General features: G+C 40.1%; 1 protein-coding gene across 1 annotated transcript in view; it reads right to left on the reverse strand.

Moving 5' to 3' along the window:
- Window positions 1-4,674: 4,674 nt before the first annotated feature.
- Window positions 4,675-19,250, reverse strand: part of LOC104537056 (receptor-type tyrosine-protein phosphatase mu) — a gene marked incomplete at its 5' end in the record, with an annotated part of 34,810 nt that continues 20,234 nt past the window's right edge. The window contains 5 exons of the mRNA XM_010179833.1: window positions 4,675-5,567; window positions 9,657-9,792; window positions 11,873-12,036; window positions 13,823-13,948; window positions 17,061-17,192. Coding sequence (XP_010178135.1) covers window positions 5,514-5,567; window positions 9,657-9,792; window positions 11,873-12,036; window positions 13,823-13,948; window positions 17,061-17,192 — 612 coding nt within the window. The remainder of the gene's footprint in view (window positions 5,568-9,656; window positions 9,793-11,872; window positions 12,037-13,822; window positions 13,949-17,060; window positions 17,193-19,250) is intronic.

A 19,250-nucleotide genomic window follows, 5' to 3' on the forward strand; every position in this document is an offset into this window, starting at 1 on the left:
TGTGGGATGGGGAAGAGAATAGGAAACACAAAACCATGGAAACTTGTGAGTTGAGATAAAGAGAGTTTAATAAGTGAAGAGGAAGAAGTAAAGGGAAAAACAAACCCCCAAACAAATGATGCAAAGACTTTCACCCACCACCTCCCACAAGCAGTCCAATGCCCTGCTGGTCTCCTAGAAATGGCTTCCAGCTCCTATTTTGTTGCCAAGTGTGGAGCTCAGCTGTCCCAGTTGTGTCCCTTCCCAACTTCTTGACCACCCGCAGCCCACACTTTAGGGCAGAGGCAGAGTGAAAAACAGAGAAGGCCTCGATGCTGTGCAAACGTTGATCAGCAGTAGCTAAAATGTTGATGTGTTGGCAACACTGTTTCAGTCACAACTCCAAAACACGGCACCATATGGGCTGCTACAAAGAAAACTAACTTCATCCCAGCCAGACCCAGTACAGCATCGTGACGTGAAACATACAAGCACTGGTGAGCTCAGATGCAAAATATGTGTGTGTTGGATTGACATTTTTTGCACAAGTAGGACTAGATAACATGATACTAATGTAAATATTTGAAAGACTAGGAGTTTTGATTGCATTTACTCAGGCCTGGCAGCAGTATTAATGTATGTCTAGCATCAATGAGACTTATGCCCCCTGAGCACATCTTCACAAAATCCTCAATTACTAGAAATATCACGACTATAAAAATACAATTAAAAGGCATCTACCTGCTACCGAAAAGATGTCAATAGAAGAGTTTCAGGAGTAAAAATACCACAGCTTGGAAAGACTGTCAGTAACCATGAGATATTAATCTCCGCTGACACATTCCCTGAGACAAGCTACAGAAAGCATCGCTCTCACTCTTCATTGTCAAAGCCCACCTTTTCCATGCTTTGACAATATTAAACAGAATCATGGTGGGGTGTTTATAGACCCCATCCTTTTCCAGCCTCACATCTCCTTTCCACCTAAAGTCATATTATCCAGAAAGAGCATCATATGCCGCGATGACAGGGCTGGGAAGGAAGTGGGTTGGAGGCTCATGGGGCAGGTTATACACAATCCTGGGGTGACAAGGCTTTGGAAAGCTTCCTTGATTAAAGTGGGCTAGGATGTTGAAGGTGAGCAGCGGTGCCTTGTGCCAGTGGTGTATGGAAAGCTCCTGCAGGCAGAGCATGTGAATGGCTGAGGCAATGCAAATGCACCCATCATCTTATAATTTCACCATGTAGACAAGGTCTGGGCGATGAAACAAGCAAACAAACAAATGAGATCCAATAGAAACAGCATTATTTTTCACATGGTCTTTTGGGTTTTGCTGGTACTCTGCCCCAAAAATGATGGTGGTCGGTGGCTTCCCTAACAAGAAGCAAACAACAGAACTAAGCTGTACATTTTTCTTTTATTCCTAATTTTATTTTTTTTTTCAATAATTTGAGTGTCTGGCATCAGATATGGGCTGCATGAGATTTTGTAGTCCAAGGCTCCAAGTTGATAAAATAAGGGTAAACCCAACAATAAATGTAAAATGGTATGACGAATCATTCTGTTACAGTGACCTGCCTACCTACCTCGCTCTTTCTGGAGACGAATGCACAACTACTTGGAGAAGTTAATCTAGGAGGCAGAGCAGTCAAATTACCATTGAATCAGAAAACTAATGACCCTGTAAAACCTCAAGTAAACTTTCGAATCACTTACTTTCCTTTGGTCACTCTTGACTGTGGGGGTGTGGGAGAGGGAAGACACAAAATAACCACAAGGGAAAGGAGACTCAGAAGCTACTCCTGCTGTGAGTGTTTTTAAGTGAGTAACGTCAAGGGGCTTTAGGTTTGCTACTGCCATTACAGCCCCTCCAGGCCTCTCTGAAGGGAGCTGCCTGGAATAGCTGCTGCTGGAAGTGCTGATTTATCTTCATTGCCACACCTCAAAGAAGAAAAAATCTATTTGACTCTTTGCTACACATTATTACAGGGCCAGTGTTGACTGAGAAGGGGCACATATGGTGGGCAGTTTGACCTGGGGGAACACTCACATACAGTGAAATGAGAAGTGAATACTTCACAGATGTTGAAGATGAGCCCTAACCAGATGAAGGAGAAATACAAAGCGAAGGTGGTCTCGATGCTGCATAGCACCCTCAGATGAAGTCTGTGTGGCACGGAGACCCGTTTGAGCCACACTGCATTCAGCTGGGTAGGAAGTTTTCTTTATGTTTTATTTTTTTAATCTTACTATATGTAGTCCTTAAGCTTTAGGTAAGTACTCTGTGTAGCTACCCTGTCAGTGACAGACTCATTTTGCTGATAAAGCAGCCCATAAAACTGTTAGGAGCATTGCTGTTAAAAAAGATACAGATTACCTGCATGCAATCACCTCTCTCACCATCCCCATTGCTGCTCTTTCAGAATAGCTTAGCAAAATTCATCTACCTCAGGTCCCAGAGAGATGATGAGTTGGGTGATACATATCGCTAACCATTTAAAGTATCACTATTCATTTATGTACTTCTTATATACTGGGGATTGAAGAAAACATCTCTTCCTCTGTTCCTCCCAAACTACGACTGATGTCTCTGTAGGTTCTGCAGCTGTGCTGGGCCTATAAATGTGTAACTTTCTTCTGAAAGGGGAATTTGGTTTATTAACACTTAAAATCGCTGTCACTGCTGTTTTCTTTCTGTTGTCTCCTCTAAAATGCCACCCTCCGGGTAACTTTAATTAGCTCCGTGCTGCTTCTTGTATACCTGCCCTCCAACATTCATCTCTTCTTTCTACTCCTGATTCCTTTCATTTTCTCTATTCCTAACTCCTGTAGTCCTCATCTGTTCTTTTTCTTCTTGCCTAAATATTGTTTTGCCTAAGCCTGGATTTCTCTATCATTTGTACTGATTGAGAGCTGTAGTATGAGAGTGAGGACACAAAGCTGCTTGCTGAGCTTTCTTTAGCTGGTTCCAGTTTTAAGGCACTGTAGTTCACAGAATGCCTTTGGGACAACATCACACAGACTCTGTAACACAGGTTTGACGGTGCCTATGTCAGAAGACCAAAAAAAAAAAGTAGTATCAGTAAAACAATAAGAAACATTGCTGAGCTCTCTCCTTCTCTTCTCCTTCCCCTTCTCCCCCATCCCTCAAGATCTACCTGTGCAAAGTATGTCTGCAAGAGTACAGCGGCTGAAAAAAATGTCTGGCAGTCTCTGTCCTTAGGAGAGATTGCCGTGATTCTTGCTGCATTTCAATAAATCTCATTCACATGTGGGATCACGTTGCCTGTGTCACCTTCTGTCCTAGGGTTCCTTCAGCACACTTATCTGTCTTACTTACACTTCTTGAAAGCATCAGGAAATACTGGAGACTTCCAGGACTGAATTCGTACTTCAATAAATAGATCACGGATGCCAACCTTTTAGTGTCCCAAAATTACTGCAATGAAGCATGCTTGGCTGGCATACCTGGTCTGCAAAGCTGGTTGTGAGGAATATGATGTTAGAGGTTAGGATTTTGTTTCCTAACAAACACTAAGGTCTCCAATTGCATCAGAGCTTATTCTGCAACAGGCTGAATTGCTACAGGGTTTATCCAAGGACCATCACTCTTCTCTGGGCTGGGGTTTTTCTTCAGCTCTTCAGTACCTCTGTGCAATTTATAGCAATGGCTGGTATCTGCCAGCTATGTTTTAAAGCCATTTTAAAAGAGATGCTTTTCAGATGCAGAGGAAGCATATCCTCATGTCTTCAGATCTGAGTTTTGCAGTGGTTTTGAACTGGTGGTTGACAAGCTGTGAGTCAATCTGTCCAGGCTGGATCTTTTAGATTTAGAGGTGCTCAAAACAAGTTGACTGATACATTTATATAGATACTGTACCCATTCCAGATGGCTAGCACATTAAAAGGATCTTTTTAAGAGCTGAAATACTGTGCAGGCTGCCGCTTCCTTGCATTGGGTATCCCATATTGCTTTGGAAGGGTTCAGTATTGAGCAGTTGCTGTCTGCAGTGTCCCCTTGACACTCCTGGGTCTGCAGCTCCAGTGGATAGTGCAGCAAGCCCTTGCTGCCTCATTCCCCATTCTTTCTGCTTTGTTGCTGTGCTTCCTGCGCCCGAGGCAAGTCCCAGCCCGTTCAGACACCCGTGAGAGCCGGGGAGAAAGGGAAACCATCCAAATGCTGTGGAAATGCAGTGCAGCCGCTCTCAGGACAGAGAAGAGCTTTAATGGCATAAACCTGTCCATTGGCAGTACTGGTAGCAGCCCTAGTAAGAGAGCAGATTAACTCACTTGTAAACCTCCCCGAGTCATTCTGGTGCTGGTGCCTTTAACACGAGGAATTACTGCCCCTCACAGCAGTTGTTCTTCCCAAAAACAAAGGCACCATCACCCCTTTTGCAGCAGCAGACACAGAGTGATGGGCAGGGCACGCCCAGGGCTGCAGAGGAATGCTGTGATCAGACCAAGTACTGCAAACCCAGCAGGGCAATTTTCAGGTGCTGCATTTGCGCACGTGCATCTCGAAACATACAGTTCACCTCTGGCATGGCATGGCACATCTAGATATTGGCTGGATCAACACTGGACCACTCAGCAAACACGCTCTGGAGGTAGCTCAGTATTTACAAGAATTAATCTGAAAAGAGGCTTAGCTGAAGGCACCCAGATGCCAAGAGATATTAAATTAAACAAGATTTTATCATGTATGTAATTATTTATTGAGCTGAGAATCCATACAAGGTAAACAAATGTTTACACTATCATACAGTAAGCATTTCCAGGGTTTAATAAAAATGATTGTCACTCACTGTGCTTCACAAAAAAATCATTTTAATGAATAAATAATTTGATGAAATCAAAAAATATTTACAATATAAACAAATGAAAAAGCTTTGGATATATTAATCTGAGCATCCTGTATTTTGCATTTTCTAACTGCACTTCTATCAAGATTCTCTCTCTGAAATGGTACAAAGTGGATAGAAATTACAACTCAACAAAGTTAACATGATTTGGTACATGTCTTTCCATTAGTTCAGATAAGCTACATATGATTCATTTATTATGCACGTGTTAGAATACAAACATAACTAAAATCATATATTATCAAAATGCCAGACAGCATTCTCCACAGAACAGAAATGTACACTAGGCTGTGACAATAACTGAGAATCACAGGCAACGAAATATAACAGAAAAGTACAAATTCCTTCATAAGAATATAATTGTGCTCTCTTATTTACCAGAGGACTATGCTGCTTCACCACATCGATGGCTATGTATGAATACAGTGTTCAACAACTGCCATGTGGTTTGGTGTATGTTCATATGGGAGTCAAGCAGCGGCATTATAGTGGAAAATGGGCAGTGCAAGCAGTTTTATAAACATCTTTTCGGGCTCTTAAAAAGAGCCAATTATACAAAGCAGTATAAGCATAACACTGAGAAGTCTTCATCTCATTTACACAGATATCATGAAGTGACTTGCTTTGTATGTGGTGGTGAATGGAGGAACTTTGTGCTGCTTATGCAATCAGCCAGAATTCAAGTATTCTAAAGCCACTTCATAGCAGAATTTGTATTGATCCTGAAAAATCAAAAGAAAAACCACGAAGTCAGTTATTGAAGGAACTTAATTAAGGGGATCGATATTTCTCTTCTGTTAAATTTATTTACTATCAGCTGTTGTCAATGGGAACCAGTTTGCAAATACAATTTATATTCACATAAGAAAATCTTTATATTAACCAGACAATAGTGACTACATAGATTAACTTATGGTGCAGCTCATATTATAAGCGTATTTAGCTGCTCTAATGCAATTGTATGAGAAGAATTGACTACATATAAGCAAATTGATTTGCAACCCTTCTGTCATCTGTCACCTGTCACAATGCTCATGTAGCACTTTACCAGAATTGGAGTCCTTGAAATTGCTCCTTGGAGCAATTTTATCTTAAAATAGACCCAGTGTCCAGTACTTCCCAGACTGTAACTTTTATTTTAAAGTTGTTCATACACTTGCTACCTTTCAGGGCAAGAGCTGACTACTGTTCCTGCTCTATACGCAGCCCAAATGCACGCCAAAATACTGTCCTCTTCCAGTGCAACAGGCCTCTGAGACCAGACCTGAGCTAAATTAACTGGATTAATTCCAATTAATTTTTAGCAAGTAATGGTGATGCGGAACTTTACATGATGCAGTCACTGGTGACTTCAGAGTTTTGTGTGTACACACGTATCTCCCTTCTGTTTTCATTCTGGCTACTTGCAATATTTAACAATACTACAAAGAAAAAAGCTGAAATAAATAGTAGGTGCGGGTTCCCTGAATCCAAGGGCTTTGGCTTCTAAAATTTCAGTTTGGAAATACGTGCCAGTTTTATGACTATTCCTGCCACTGAAATGCCTCTTTCTCTTATGCACTTCCAACAATTAATAAAAAAATAACTAAGCATGTACTATCACATAGGAACAACAACAGACTTAACTAGCTGACTGCACTGAAGCCTTCACCTTCCTAACATCACAGGTAGGAACATTACAATTACACTTCAGATTCATTCTCCTTTTCATCGAAGCAAACATTTTAAAGGAATAACTTTTTTGGCCTGTACTTCTGATTTTGGGTCACATTTTAGGTGAGAAAAGAGTCTACATCAACATATAAGAGACCAAACAATATTACAACCATCAAAAAGCCATTAACAAGCATGGACAACTTTTAAGTTCTTCTGTTGAGAGCTGTCATGTCAAAAGGGAACAACTCTTAGGTGCATGTATCACCCAAGTTATGTATGAGTTGAATGTGCAGTTTTAAGATCCTGCAGGGTTCTATAAACTGCTTCTGTCTTCTTCAGAATAAGAAAAGAATAAAAAAGAAGAAAGGGAAGAAAAGAGTGTTATGTAAATTATTCCTTTTCTGCTTTTATTGCATATATGTTTCTAAATAAATGAAAATCATTCTATAACTACATAACAGATCGAAACAAGAGTTCAGCCACTCATCCATTTCCATTTATCCATGCTCATTTTATGCTGATTTACTGATCCAGCAGAATAACTGTCATTTTTGGTAAACTGAATACCTGTCTTAAAGAACAGACATATATTATTTCCCACTGTGTTCACTCATGTGTGTCCTTTGTACATTTTTATTATTCACTTGATGGTGGATATTAAAAGTCTCTTTATGTTAGCTACCTTCAGAGAGGTATATTTATATTTTATTTTCTAGGACACCTATTGGTAGGTCCAATAACATTTATCATAAAATGCTTTAGGCATTCTTTAACAGACATTTTGTAATATCATGTGTTACTTTTGTATGCTGACTGAAAAATTCAATAGATTTCTGTATTGAATGGATGTGGCATTCAGATTTTTACACTTGCAGGAAAACCAAAGGTTTCAATGAAATTAAGAGATGAATCTCTAAGTATGGACTGTAAAGATTGCCCTTCATCTAGTCAGAAAGTGCATAACACGTATTGGTAAAGCAGCCTTTAAACTATTTTTGTGAAGTACTGTTGTATTTCTGAGCATTTCAACTTTTACAACAGCATTTTACAAAGGTAGATGAATATTTTTGTTCTCATTTTTCAGATACAGAAACTGAGGCAAAGGCACATTAATGCAAGAAAGGTCATAGAGGATAAAGTCAGTAACAGGATCAGGAAAAGAACTCAAGTGTCCCAATTCCCTTTTACCATGAACCAATCAACACAGAAATTGAAACCTTGCTAATTCAAATATTTGTTCCTACAAAGCAGCAGACCAAGACTGAAGAGATGTGGTTCTAAATCTACTTTGTCAGTGGATTACATGATAATGGGAAAAATCCGGATCATTCCCTGCCTTCCTTCCTGTCTGTAAGATATGGAAAATAATACTGATCTCCTTCATAAGTGCTTTGAAACCTCCTAATGAAAGGCCTTACAAGGCCTCTCAATGCCATCCAGACATTCTCAATACCATCCTCAATTTACTAAAAGCTATTTTTATATTTTAAAATAATATATATAGCTTTTGACCAAAAAAAGTCTCTGCTGAAAAATGGGGACAGCTGCCTGACAAATCTATACCTGGAGAACTGTCACAAATGGGAATTTATCGAGAGCATTTTCTTTAACTGTACATCTTCACACTGGTAATTTTCTTTTTATTTCTATAAAGTGAATGAATAAGAGATCAGTGAGTTCTGTGGACTTAAGCTCTGGGAGAACGACAAACAGCAGGCCTGCCAAATCTCTGTCCAAACCATACTATCTGAATGAAGAAGTAGGACATTTTTCTTAATATCTAGGAAATAAAAATGTATGGTTCTCAGCATGAGGATTCTCCTCCTGAGAATATAAACTAGAGGAAGAGGAGCAACCAAGCTGCTCCCTCCCACCACTACGAAAGCTTGACAGTTTCTCACTGATACAAGATCCACAGCTCCACACTGCTGCGTCATGGCCCTGTGGTGCTCCTGGCTTTGCACAGCTGCAACATCTGGCTTTTTCCCATGGGCCTGTCCAGAGCAGGGCCTAGGGGAGACTCTGAGACTTCACAGGTTAGGACAAATGAGAGCACTGCGATGGAGGAAGTTGTGGGAGATGTTCTTCTGTGGGACAGATGAGGCGCAGTGATACATGTGGTGGAGACTCATCTACACTTGAGCCTGAATGCCTCACTCTTCCCAACAGAAATTCCTGCTTTCTGCCCATTCTCCAGTGTGTTTCACACCCAGATCCCAGTAGCTCATCTGAGGGGGGGGGGGGAAATCTCTCCTAAAATTACAAGAGGCAGGACCAGCTCTGTGAGATGCCTCCTGCCTCACCCTGGGCACTCTGTGGAAAAGATGTTGAAATATGATGCAAATTTGTTTAACCAGAGCTTGCAAAATTAGCTCAGATTGGTTTAGCATCCCTGAAGCTGCCCAGATGCTGCTTCCTCCTGCCTGTGATGCTAAATCGAATACAGCTGCCTCTTAAGCAGCCACCTCTATAGCAGGATGTTGTAAAATAGTATCTTTTATAGGCCAGGCTTCAGAATAGGGTATCACGCTACACCCATCTCCAAGTACAGAACTACACACTGGAGTGTAAGAACCTGCTGGTTTAAGCTGTTCTGCAGCTTTTCTGGCATAGCAGCTGGCACTTCAGCAATTCTCCATTTTTTTTTTAAAGCTCATAAAACACTCTCTAGGAAAATAATTGCACGTGGCCCCTTGTTTCTGAACTTCTTTAATCTTTCTATGAGATAGAGCAACCATAATTAAATGCAATATTCTGGATGTCAAACTGAAATTCATGGCTTTGATAAATATTAGGCGATTAAGCTATTTATAAAATATATAATTTGAAAATCTGGCATTTCATTTTACATAACTATTATTTCTACCATGCAAGGGCTGCTCTCCACTTGGCTCAGCCTGCTAGAAAAGAAAATTAATAAGGATGTTCGGCTGGAAGTTTAAAACTCTTAAAAAATTCAAATGAACAGAGACAAAGTCTCCTTGGGAAGAAAGCAGTGTAAAAATACTCTTACAAGTGAAGTGACTTCATTACCCCCTTTGAAAATGACTTGCTTGCTTTGTGAACAACTCCCACTGCAAGTCCTAGAAATCTTACTGAGTCTTCTGAGAAAAAGGAACATTTTCTATTTAGTGGTGCAGTTAAAAAGCTCATACCAGAAGGTCCACCATGTTAGGCTTATTATTCCTCAGTGTCTTCACAGCATGGAATACGTCAACAGCCCTCTGATGTCGGAGCATTTCACAAACAATACTGATTGCACAAAATGTCCCACTGCGGCCACCTCCATTCCTAGGATAAAAGTGATAAAATGGCTAAGTTACAATTGACTTTATGCTACAAATTCGTACAGCATCGGCACCATAAGGCATGAGTTCCAGTAGGGAGAAACCACAGAACATTCCTGCCCCCAAAGGCTGCCAAACTCTAGGCAGAACACGATTTTTAATTGGGATTAATGGGCTGAAAGATCTCAAAGCTATGAATCAGAATTGAGTAGGCAGAAAGCCTGGTGGGAATTGTACAGCTGAATTTTCACCACCCTTCAGTGAACACTTGAGACAGCACAAAGAAGATGCTCAAATAAGGCCAAGGTACTTTTAGATTCAGTTCAACACCCATTTAGGACTCCTTTGCACTGTACATGCATGAGGTTGCAACGAGCATCAGGCCTGGAAATGTTATAGACAAAACGGAGCTTTGAGTTCTTTTCTTCCAAATCCCAGTGCTTTCCTCCTGGACCCAAAGGCGTTTCAGAGGAAGAGCAAAAGCACCACAAGTCTCGTGTGCATGAGCCCTTCTGGTGGCTCCACCTTTAGCGTGGCACTAGGTGGTGCTGCGCCATTCCCCTGCCTGATGTGTTTGCTCCCTGGCAGCAGGCAGAGGGGCCAGCAATGACTGCTTTTAAAAGCCGATCCGTTCCCCCTCCACCCACAGTATCAGAGGATGAGAACCCGAAGTGACTTGCTAACAAAGAAGCCAGGCACAAATCTTCATACGCATGATCAAATACGGTATTTAATAACACTTCATCCCCAGTTATTTTTAATCTCGAAGAGAATCTCTTTCTTTCTGGAAACCCTATTATTTCTACAGCTATTCTAATCAGAATCTTTAGGCTGCGCTTCACCGAAAATAATAAACCTTCATAATTACCAGAGGGCAGACTAGTTAGGTAGCGGGTCTTTCAAACCAGCTTCGCAAATGGTTGATTTTCAAAGGAAGCTACAACGTCGCACATCTGTCACATCCAGGCAGTATGAAAAGAATGCTCTCTGCTGCCAAAACATTGCCTGATATTGTGGGACTCTTTGAGAATTTTAATTAAAATAAAGTAATTTAAAAGGATTATATTAGAGCTTTTTCTTTCCTTACTGCCTGGAAGTGACGCATGTGTGATGTTGTACAACTATTTAATATCATCAGCCACCTCAGAGATAGCAGTAATTTGCACTTCAAAAGGGTCTTTTCAGCTAAAGATCTCAAAACATTAATTAATCACACTGCACAATGCTCTTTTGATGAAAGTATTATTATCCCCATTCTACAGATGGGGAAACTGAAGAGCAATGACTTGTTCAAGGTCAGTGATAGTGGGAATTATTAATACACTCTTAGATTTTCCTCCATAGTTCTAACATTCAGTAACTGCAAACCAAACTTCATGAAGTTATTGTCTACTTTTGGGTCCCAACTTCTAAAAGCATGTTAGCGTGTGCTTTTCCCATCAGCATGTCCCCTCTCCATCATGGCAGCAGCTTTCAGCAGATGTTTAGAGGAAGATGGACACAACTGCAAGCACTGATGACTTGCTCTCAAAAGATTGGCTACTGCTGAGGGCAAACAGCATGCGCAAGTATTCAGCCATATCAAAATGAGGATGGTGGCAGAGTGGATGAGAGCCTGCACCAGTGGAGCACAAAAGTCATAGGAGGACAAAAATATATACTTTTATTAGAGAAAGGTAGGGCAATTAAAGCAACATCATAACAGGTCTGTGGCACCACTTATACTTCTGTGCTTTATCATCTAGAAGAAGAATCACTTATTCCAATGCTACTAACTTCTACAGTCCTTACCTGTAGAAATAAACAGTACATTGATCTGAAGGTACAACTTTGATTACTTGGAATAAATATACACATTTCTATTTGCAAAAGTCACTGGATGTCTTTATATAAAATAGAGTTAACTTGTACACATCATCTTTTCACATCGTTCTACCAATGGACAGAGAGGGAAACTCTGTTCTCCATTTATTCAGTCCCAGATCAGATGAATACCTCTTCACCTCTGTGCTAATCTTTTAAAATGTGGCACAAATTCTGTAAAGCTCTTCACATACTTTCTCTCTTCTGTTTTGAGTACTTACAAGCAATGTACAACTGTGCGTCCCTCTCCCCCGTTGTATTCTTCCTGCCACTTCTCCACTTGGCGGATGAGCTTCAAGAAGGAGCGTTTAGAGACTGGAGTGTCTCGGTACATGGGCCAGCCCAGGAACTGGAACTGCTGCACCATCCGATATCCATCTTGGGGCTGTAGAGATTCAGACAACAAGCAGGAAAAAGTAACAGCTTTTTTTTTTTTTGGTGCATAATTTAGCTATTTGCATCAATGAGGAAAGTCGTTCAGGCAGATCACTGCTGACAAACTACTGATGTAATTTCAACTGCCCTTGAGGTGTTACGACTTTTAATTTCCAACAGTTATTAGAACAAGAGGTTTCAAATGGAGTGCTATACAAATAGATCAGAATAGAACAATGGTACAGCTGCAGGATCAATCAAATAATTAATTAATATCATAGCAGGAACTTGGTAGCAAAGCGGGAGCTGCAACACGACTTCAATTATATACCTTTTTTCATATACTTCAGCATTTGGAAGAATGTTCGCATGCTTCTGTCTTATTTTACAAGAAAGGTCAAAACCTCTCAAGATATTTTGAAGCAGGAAGCATTTACAAAACCAAACAAAACTCTCGGATTTTTCTGGCTTATAAAAAATCTGACTACATTTTATTTTATTGTGTGCTACTGCAGCAGTCAGAACCCCTCTGGTGAAACGTTACTGAACAGTTGCTTTATGGTGATTTAAAATAAAAAAGGAGCATAGAACAAGTGTTAGTGGCAGAAAATTGCAGTCCTTTGAAAAGGGCATAATAAACACACACATGAAAACTGTTTTTATAGTTTAGGATTTGCCACCTTCATTTCTGTGCAAAGTGAGGGCATTTTAGTGCCACTTTTAAAATGAGCAACACATCGAAATGTTGACACTACTAATTTTTCTCTAGAGTAAGAGGTAACAGAGAGGATATGAGATTAACAAGACAAAGGAATAAACCAAAGTGGATGCAGCATTAGATATGTTCTTCAGTGAGTTTTGTCTGCTTTATGTCAAAATTTGGAATCTACTGATTTCCTGGCCAGTTTCTTTCAGCTGACAGCCCCCCTTCTCAAAGCACATCAGCCAGACCCAGCACCTGCTAAAGCTCACAATAACGCTGCTGGAGAGCCTGTTTTTATGTTGTCACATTTAGTGCAAATGTAAGGCCTTCATAGGACTGAAGAAATATCTTGAAGCTTACAGTCTGCTTCCCTGTCTGGGTATTAACATGTTTTTGGGCCCTTTCACTGTCCTGAAGGCTACTGGATCTCAGGGCAGTTCCAAACTTCTTTCGGCAGGGAGTGCTGCTTATTCCTCGCTATGACTCTTCGGTGATTGATACCAGCTCCCTCCATCTGGATGGGAAGAGATGCCTGGTCTGTGGCAAAATCTTTTTTCCCGCTCATCTTGAAAGACATGCCTAGTTTAGTCTTCTGTCAACTTTATGGGAGCATAAAAGCTGGATATGTGAACGCACTTGTCCCCCTGAAGTGCTTACATATATTATGAAATGTGGTTAGTGTGACAGGATCTTCACAAAAAGCTTTGGACTGGTATGGATAAAACATGCCTAGTATTGGTGCACAGCTTTCTTCACATAATGCATGATACAAATATGCAAGACAGCTAATTTGAAACTGATGAAAACAGCACTGATTTCGGCATTTCTTGGCTACCATACAATCTGAATACTGCATTTATTTCATTTGCATTTACCACACTTGAGATATGCATTAAAATACTTTTTACTTTAATTACGCATAGAAGGCGTTTTTCTCATTGATTATGGTGTGACTCAGTATTGCACCATTGCTTTCAAATAAATAAGCTGAAAAATGAGAAGGGTTTTATGTGAGTTTAACTTCCACTTTTGTGATTTGAGTAAAGTCAACTAATCTATTGAGACAGAACTGTTTTGCAAATAACGTCCTTACCCTGGCTGCATTATAAATTCGGAATATCCGGCTGATTATGTCTTCTTCTAAATCAGCTGATACAAACTCCACCTGAATAGGACCGTGTCGGTGTACTCCATTTTCTGGCCAGTACTGAGGACACAGCTATAGAAGACCACAAACACAAAAGAACACAGTTAATCACTTTGAATTTCATGCTGCCCCAATATACTTTCCTAGATTTTTCATTTGTGCTACGTTTTTGTTGAAATTCTCACACAGTATCTTTATGAAATACACAGTGCCCCATCCTCTACCATTTTTGAGCGCTCTGCTTTTACTTACACGGTACAAGTTTAAACAAATGCCTTTTCATGTAACTGGATGTGCTATTGCTTTCCACTGCACTCATCATCCTCTGGTATTTGGAGTAAGACATTTCTGACACTCAACGTCAATTCTGCCATACATTATGACAAGGCAAGGGGATGCTGTCAAATTTTACCATATCTCAGAGACAGTGTGAAGCCTAAAGGCCTGGTATCTCCAACTGCCCTGAGAAGTTGGTAATGATTCAAGCTACAACAGAATGCATGCTTTAAACTGTGAAGGGTGCATCAATTCTCAAAACTCAGGACTTAATTTCACATCTGTTTCACTCGTGACGGATGGTATCAGCTAATATCAGCATTGCTTTAAATTTTCAACAACCACTCAATTTCATCTTGTGAATGCCACCTGAAAATAGTAATTATGCTTTCTTTGGTGCTCAGAAAACATTATTTCTAGGTATCTAAAGATCACAAAGTAATATTACCATTATCTTGCACGGTTTTAGTGTATCATAATATCACGATGGCTTAATCCAGGAACCAATTATCATCTGTGTTAAAACTTCAAAGATTAAATCAACATTTTGCAAGGTTTTTGAAGCTAGGCTCTGCTTGTCCATTTTTTCCATAAAAATCCTAATGATTTTTTTTTCAGGGATATTTAGAGCAGTTCGAGCATGTAGCTTTCGCAAGCATTCACCAAAATTAAGTGTGAACTCGTGAAATTTTGTTTGCTTGCAGAAGCATTGATGTCATATTTGGAACTTTCATTCAGTAAAACAGCTGTGGTCTTCATTCTGCTGCATTGCTGTTGGTGATCCAGAGCTGAGCTGACAAATCACATTTACTCCAGATGTTGTTTTGCATTTCTTATAACACTTATTCCTCAACAAAGCCGTTTAGAGAGGACTACATTTTAGGAAAACATAATCATCGACTACATCAATTAAAAAGAGAAGCAGGGTCTGATTTGCAGGAGTTCACTTTAACAAGTTAAAACCAGAAATTTCGAGTAGGAAAATACATTTTCATTTATTTCAAACCCCCCACATGATTCGGTCTGCTGAGCAAATTACTTTCTAAATATTGTCTAAATCTTACACAAATTTTTATTATGAAATATGCTAGCGTACAGGATAGCAAAATACAATACTGACATGCATACAGCTAATGCAAATGCCAGTGCTCAGATCATTTAACATGTGCACAGTTTAGTACACATCTTTCAGATACATAGGAATACCGTTCTAACAGATCTTTGAAAAATGCTTAAATGATAATAAGCAGAGCTGTTTGCTGGAGCTCTTTTAGGAAGCCAAGATTTTCACATTCTAAAGAAACAAAACGCATTTAGGTCTGCGCATTTTGCATGCATGTGATGCTAGCGACTCTCTTTAAGTCAGAGTCACTGTGAAAGGTTGAATTTCATTTCCCAATGGAGCATAACAATCCACATAAATTGTAATATCTAAACAGAACTGTAAACACTCCATATATACATAAATAACAATAAGAGTAATTATTAATAAAACTGAATGTAATGCATGTTTTTAATAAGCTCTGCCCTCCCTCCACTTCTGTTCGCTCTGAGGATGTTGAGATTTATTCCAAATGAAAAGATTGTTGCTCACATTAGAAGGAAAAGGTTTAACACACTGCAGAGGCAGGTGCATTAACTGTGTATCCCAATAGCTTTTAAAAGCCTGTGAGGCTAATAAATGCTCGAAATGGCCATGCACTGTTGTAAATTCAAAACACAGCCCACAAATTAAAAATACTCTGTTCAGCAGTCCCTAACAGTCTGACTCCCTTGAGTCTTTCTTTATTGATTCAGAAAATAATCTTAGACTCATGAATAAAAGTTTTGCCTTTCATTTCTATTTTTTCTCCCTGTAGACAGTTGAGGGCTTGGAATCAGAAATTCAGACTTTAAAACAGTGTGTGGAATTTCTACACATTCCTTTGAAAGACAAAACTGAAGATTAGTATGTTTGAAAAACAAATTCTTCATGTTAAAGAGAAATGAGGAAACATTTTACAAAGAATGTGTAATTCTCAACAAAGCTAAGAAGATTCTTGATCATATAAAAGTGACACGCAGTCTGCTATAAAAAAAACCCAATTGCTCTTAACCAATAATTAACAAATATTTACATATTAAGAATCCAGATTACCACCATGTTATTCCAGCAGATGTCTAGTGCAGTTTGTTGGAACCAAGGAAATTATATCTATGTAAGAACTTGGAATTGCACAGTTGCGAGCCAGGCTCTAGGACGCCTGGTGATTAATGCTCGTGATTAAATTGCCAAACCAGTAGGTACGGTTTTCCAATTTTCTAAAGAACATGTACAGCATGCACAACTCTTTTGTAAAGTAATTACATTCCCCCCATACGTTTTGTTGCCCTGCTTTCTCTTCTGAAGGATGCTTAGTTCGCCAATCTTGTTTAGCTCCTATCTGCTCGCTAACAATGTCATTTTGTGCCACGCATAGCAAAGATTTTCACACTGGGAACACCTACCCCCTGCTAAGCAGACCAAGGTCACTGACCTGTGTCAGGCAAGCTAATGAATAGCTGTTGGCTTCTGTCCATGACTTTTGGCTATTATTACCGTGTTTCAGACAGGAGTCAGTATTTTACAACCATCATTTTTGGTTTTTAGCAGCTCTTCCCAAAGCATGTTTTCTTATCAGAATAAATTATAGGCGCCTGCACTTATGTGTGTGTGCATTAACATTTTGGTGCAGAAGCTGCTGATGGTCTGATTTATTTCTCTTTTCCTATGTGTATCTGCAAGCTACAAATCAATTTTTTAGTGTGTTAGTATTTAATGTTGTTTTATAAAACTAATTACATCCTAAAGCTCTTCCGAAGCGCACATATGCTGAAATGCTCAGGCACTAGCACTCCTCTGGTGAATGGAGCAGTTTTCTGGACTTACTTGTGCTGGATCGACATCGTTCAGCATAACTATTGAAGTGCAGTGATAATCTAGGACCAGCCTCCAGAAATCTTTGACAGTATTTGGTAAGGGATGCTGCGTAACTATAAAAGCGGATGGTTGCTTGTAGCTCTGCAGAGACATAACAAGAGATGGTGAGAAGAATGGTAAAAGATAAAAATCCATTTAGCAGAATGCCAGTCATAGTCCCAAAACTTTGGGAGCAAAAGCATTACTTCTATTATCTATATAATTAATACATTGTTTTCAGCTCTTTCCCAAGATCTTACATGCTTCAAAGTTAATATTTAGGCAGAATATAACTTCTGCAGATGCTATATTTCTGAAACTTAATTTATACCACAGGCATAGAGTAAAATCATCAGAGGTTTTTGACTCCAATGCAACTCCTACAAAAATCTGAGCAACAGTTTTGTTTTGAGCTGTTAATGGACAGATTAATCTTGGCTGTCCGCACTTAGCTGTTAATTTGAATGATGCCCATGAAAGGAAGTATCTAGTTATTTTTCAGAAATATTGTTGAAGTTCTGGTCTATCTGACAGCAGCAAGGATATCAAGGGGATAAATATAATTCCTTTTTTTTCAGTACCAGAGTATGTTGTTGATTGAGTTGTTTGGTGGAACTTTACACTGTGGATCTCATACCAGCATTTTCAATTACATCCTCTCGAGTGCTGCCAGTGTGGCCATACTGCAGCAGTTGTTGAGAGGGCTTGCCATTGCCTTCATTAAGGAGGGCAGAGAAGCCTCGACATGCCCTGAACTGAATTATTTGTACCATTACAGAGATACAATATGATCAGCTATTTGCATCTTTCTTTCAGAGACAGTCACTGAAGAGACCAAAGAAAAAGAATCCAATGTGTTCTGGGGTACAGATGAAGACATGTAAGACTTCAGTTCTTTGTTTTGGTTTCAGCCCCCCACATCACAGAATCACAGAATCACAGAACGTTAGGGATTGGAAGGGACCTCAAAAGATCATCTAGTCCAATCCCCCTGCTGGAGAAGGAACACCTAGATGAGGTTGCACAGGAAGGTGTCCAGGCGGGTTTTGAATGTCTCCAGAGAAGGAGACTCCACAACCTCTCTGGGCAGCCTGTTCCAGTGCTCTGTCACCCTCACTGAGAAGAAGTTTCTTCTCAAATTTAAGTGGAACCTCCTGTGTTCCAGTTTGTGTCCGTTACCCCTTGTCTTATCATTGTTTGTCACCAAGAAGAGTCTGGCTCCATCCTCGTGACACTCACCCTTTATATATTTATAAACATTAATGAGGTCACCCCTCAGTCTCCTCTTCTACAAACTAAAGAGACCCAGCTCCCTCAGCCTTTCCACATAAGGGAGATGCTCCACTCCCTTAATCATCTTTGTAGCCCTACGCTGGACTCTCTCTAGCAGTTCCCTGTCCTTCTTGAACTGAGGGGCCCAGAACTGGACGCAATATTCCAGATGCGGTCTCACCAGGGCAGAGTAGAGGGGGAGGAGAACCTCTCTCGACCTACTAACCACATCCCTTCTGATACACCCCAGGATGCCATTGGCCTTCTTGGCCACAAGGGCACAGTGCTGGCTCATGGTCATCCTGCTGTCCACCAACACCCCCAGGTCCCTTTCCCCTACACTACGCATATTTTTTTTGGGAACATCGTTCTCAAACTCATTCTAATATTGAATAATGAAAATTATGCTTGCTATCCCTTTTGCTTGAAGTGAGCTCTAAAGGCTTAGAGAAAGTGATCTGACTGCTTCTCAACTGATGCAAGTGGAGAAGGTGAAATGCATCATCTTGCCTGCTGGAGACTGAGTGTATAGAGAGAGGGACAAATGTCTGCTCTTGTCCGTCAGTGCAGGGACATCACAGGAGCCTGGCTAGGGTGCTTTAGGTGGGAAGTGACCCAAATCACCTCCTCTCTTGGACCCTTTAGCCCACACACACTCATTGTTTCAACAGTGAAGACAGGAAGCATTTTCAAAGAAAGTATTACTGCTCTTTCTGAGCAGTACTTGATTTACAGAAGACAACACTACTGAACTCTCCGGGAAAGAAGACCACATAATGGCAAGACTGTAAATCTCAAATCAAGGAAGCTGTGTTCTAACATGAAATGTTGTTGACCTACTGTGAGAACCTAGAGAAGTCACTTAAAATTTTGTTCTCAGTTTCCCTA

This window comes from Mesitornis unicolor, unplaced genomic scaffold (assembly GCF_000695765.1).
Source record: "Mesitornis unicolor isolate BGI_N332 unplaced genomic scaffold, ASM69576v1 scaffold46902, whole genome shotgun sequence".
In the NCBI taxonomy this organism is placed as follows: Eukaryota; Metazoa; Chordata; class Aves; order Mesitornithiformes; family Mesitornithidae; genus Mesitornis; species Mesitornis unicolor.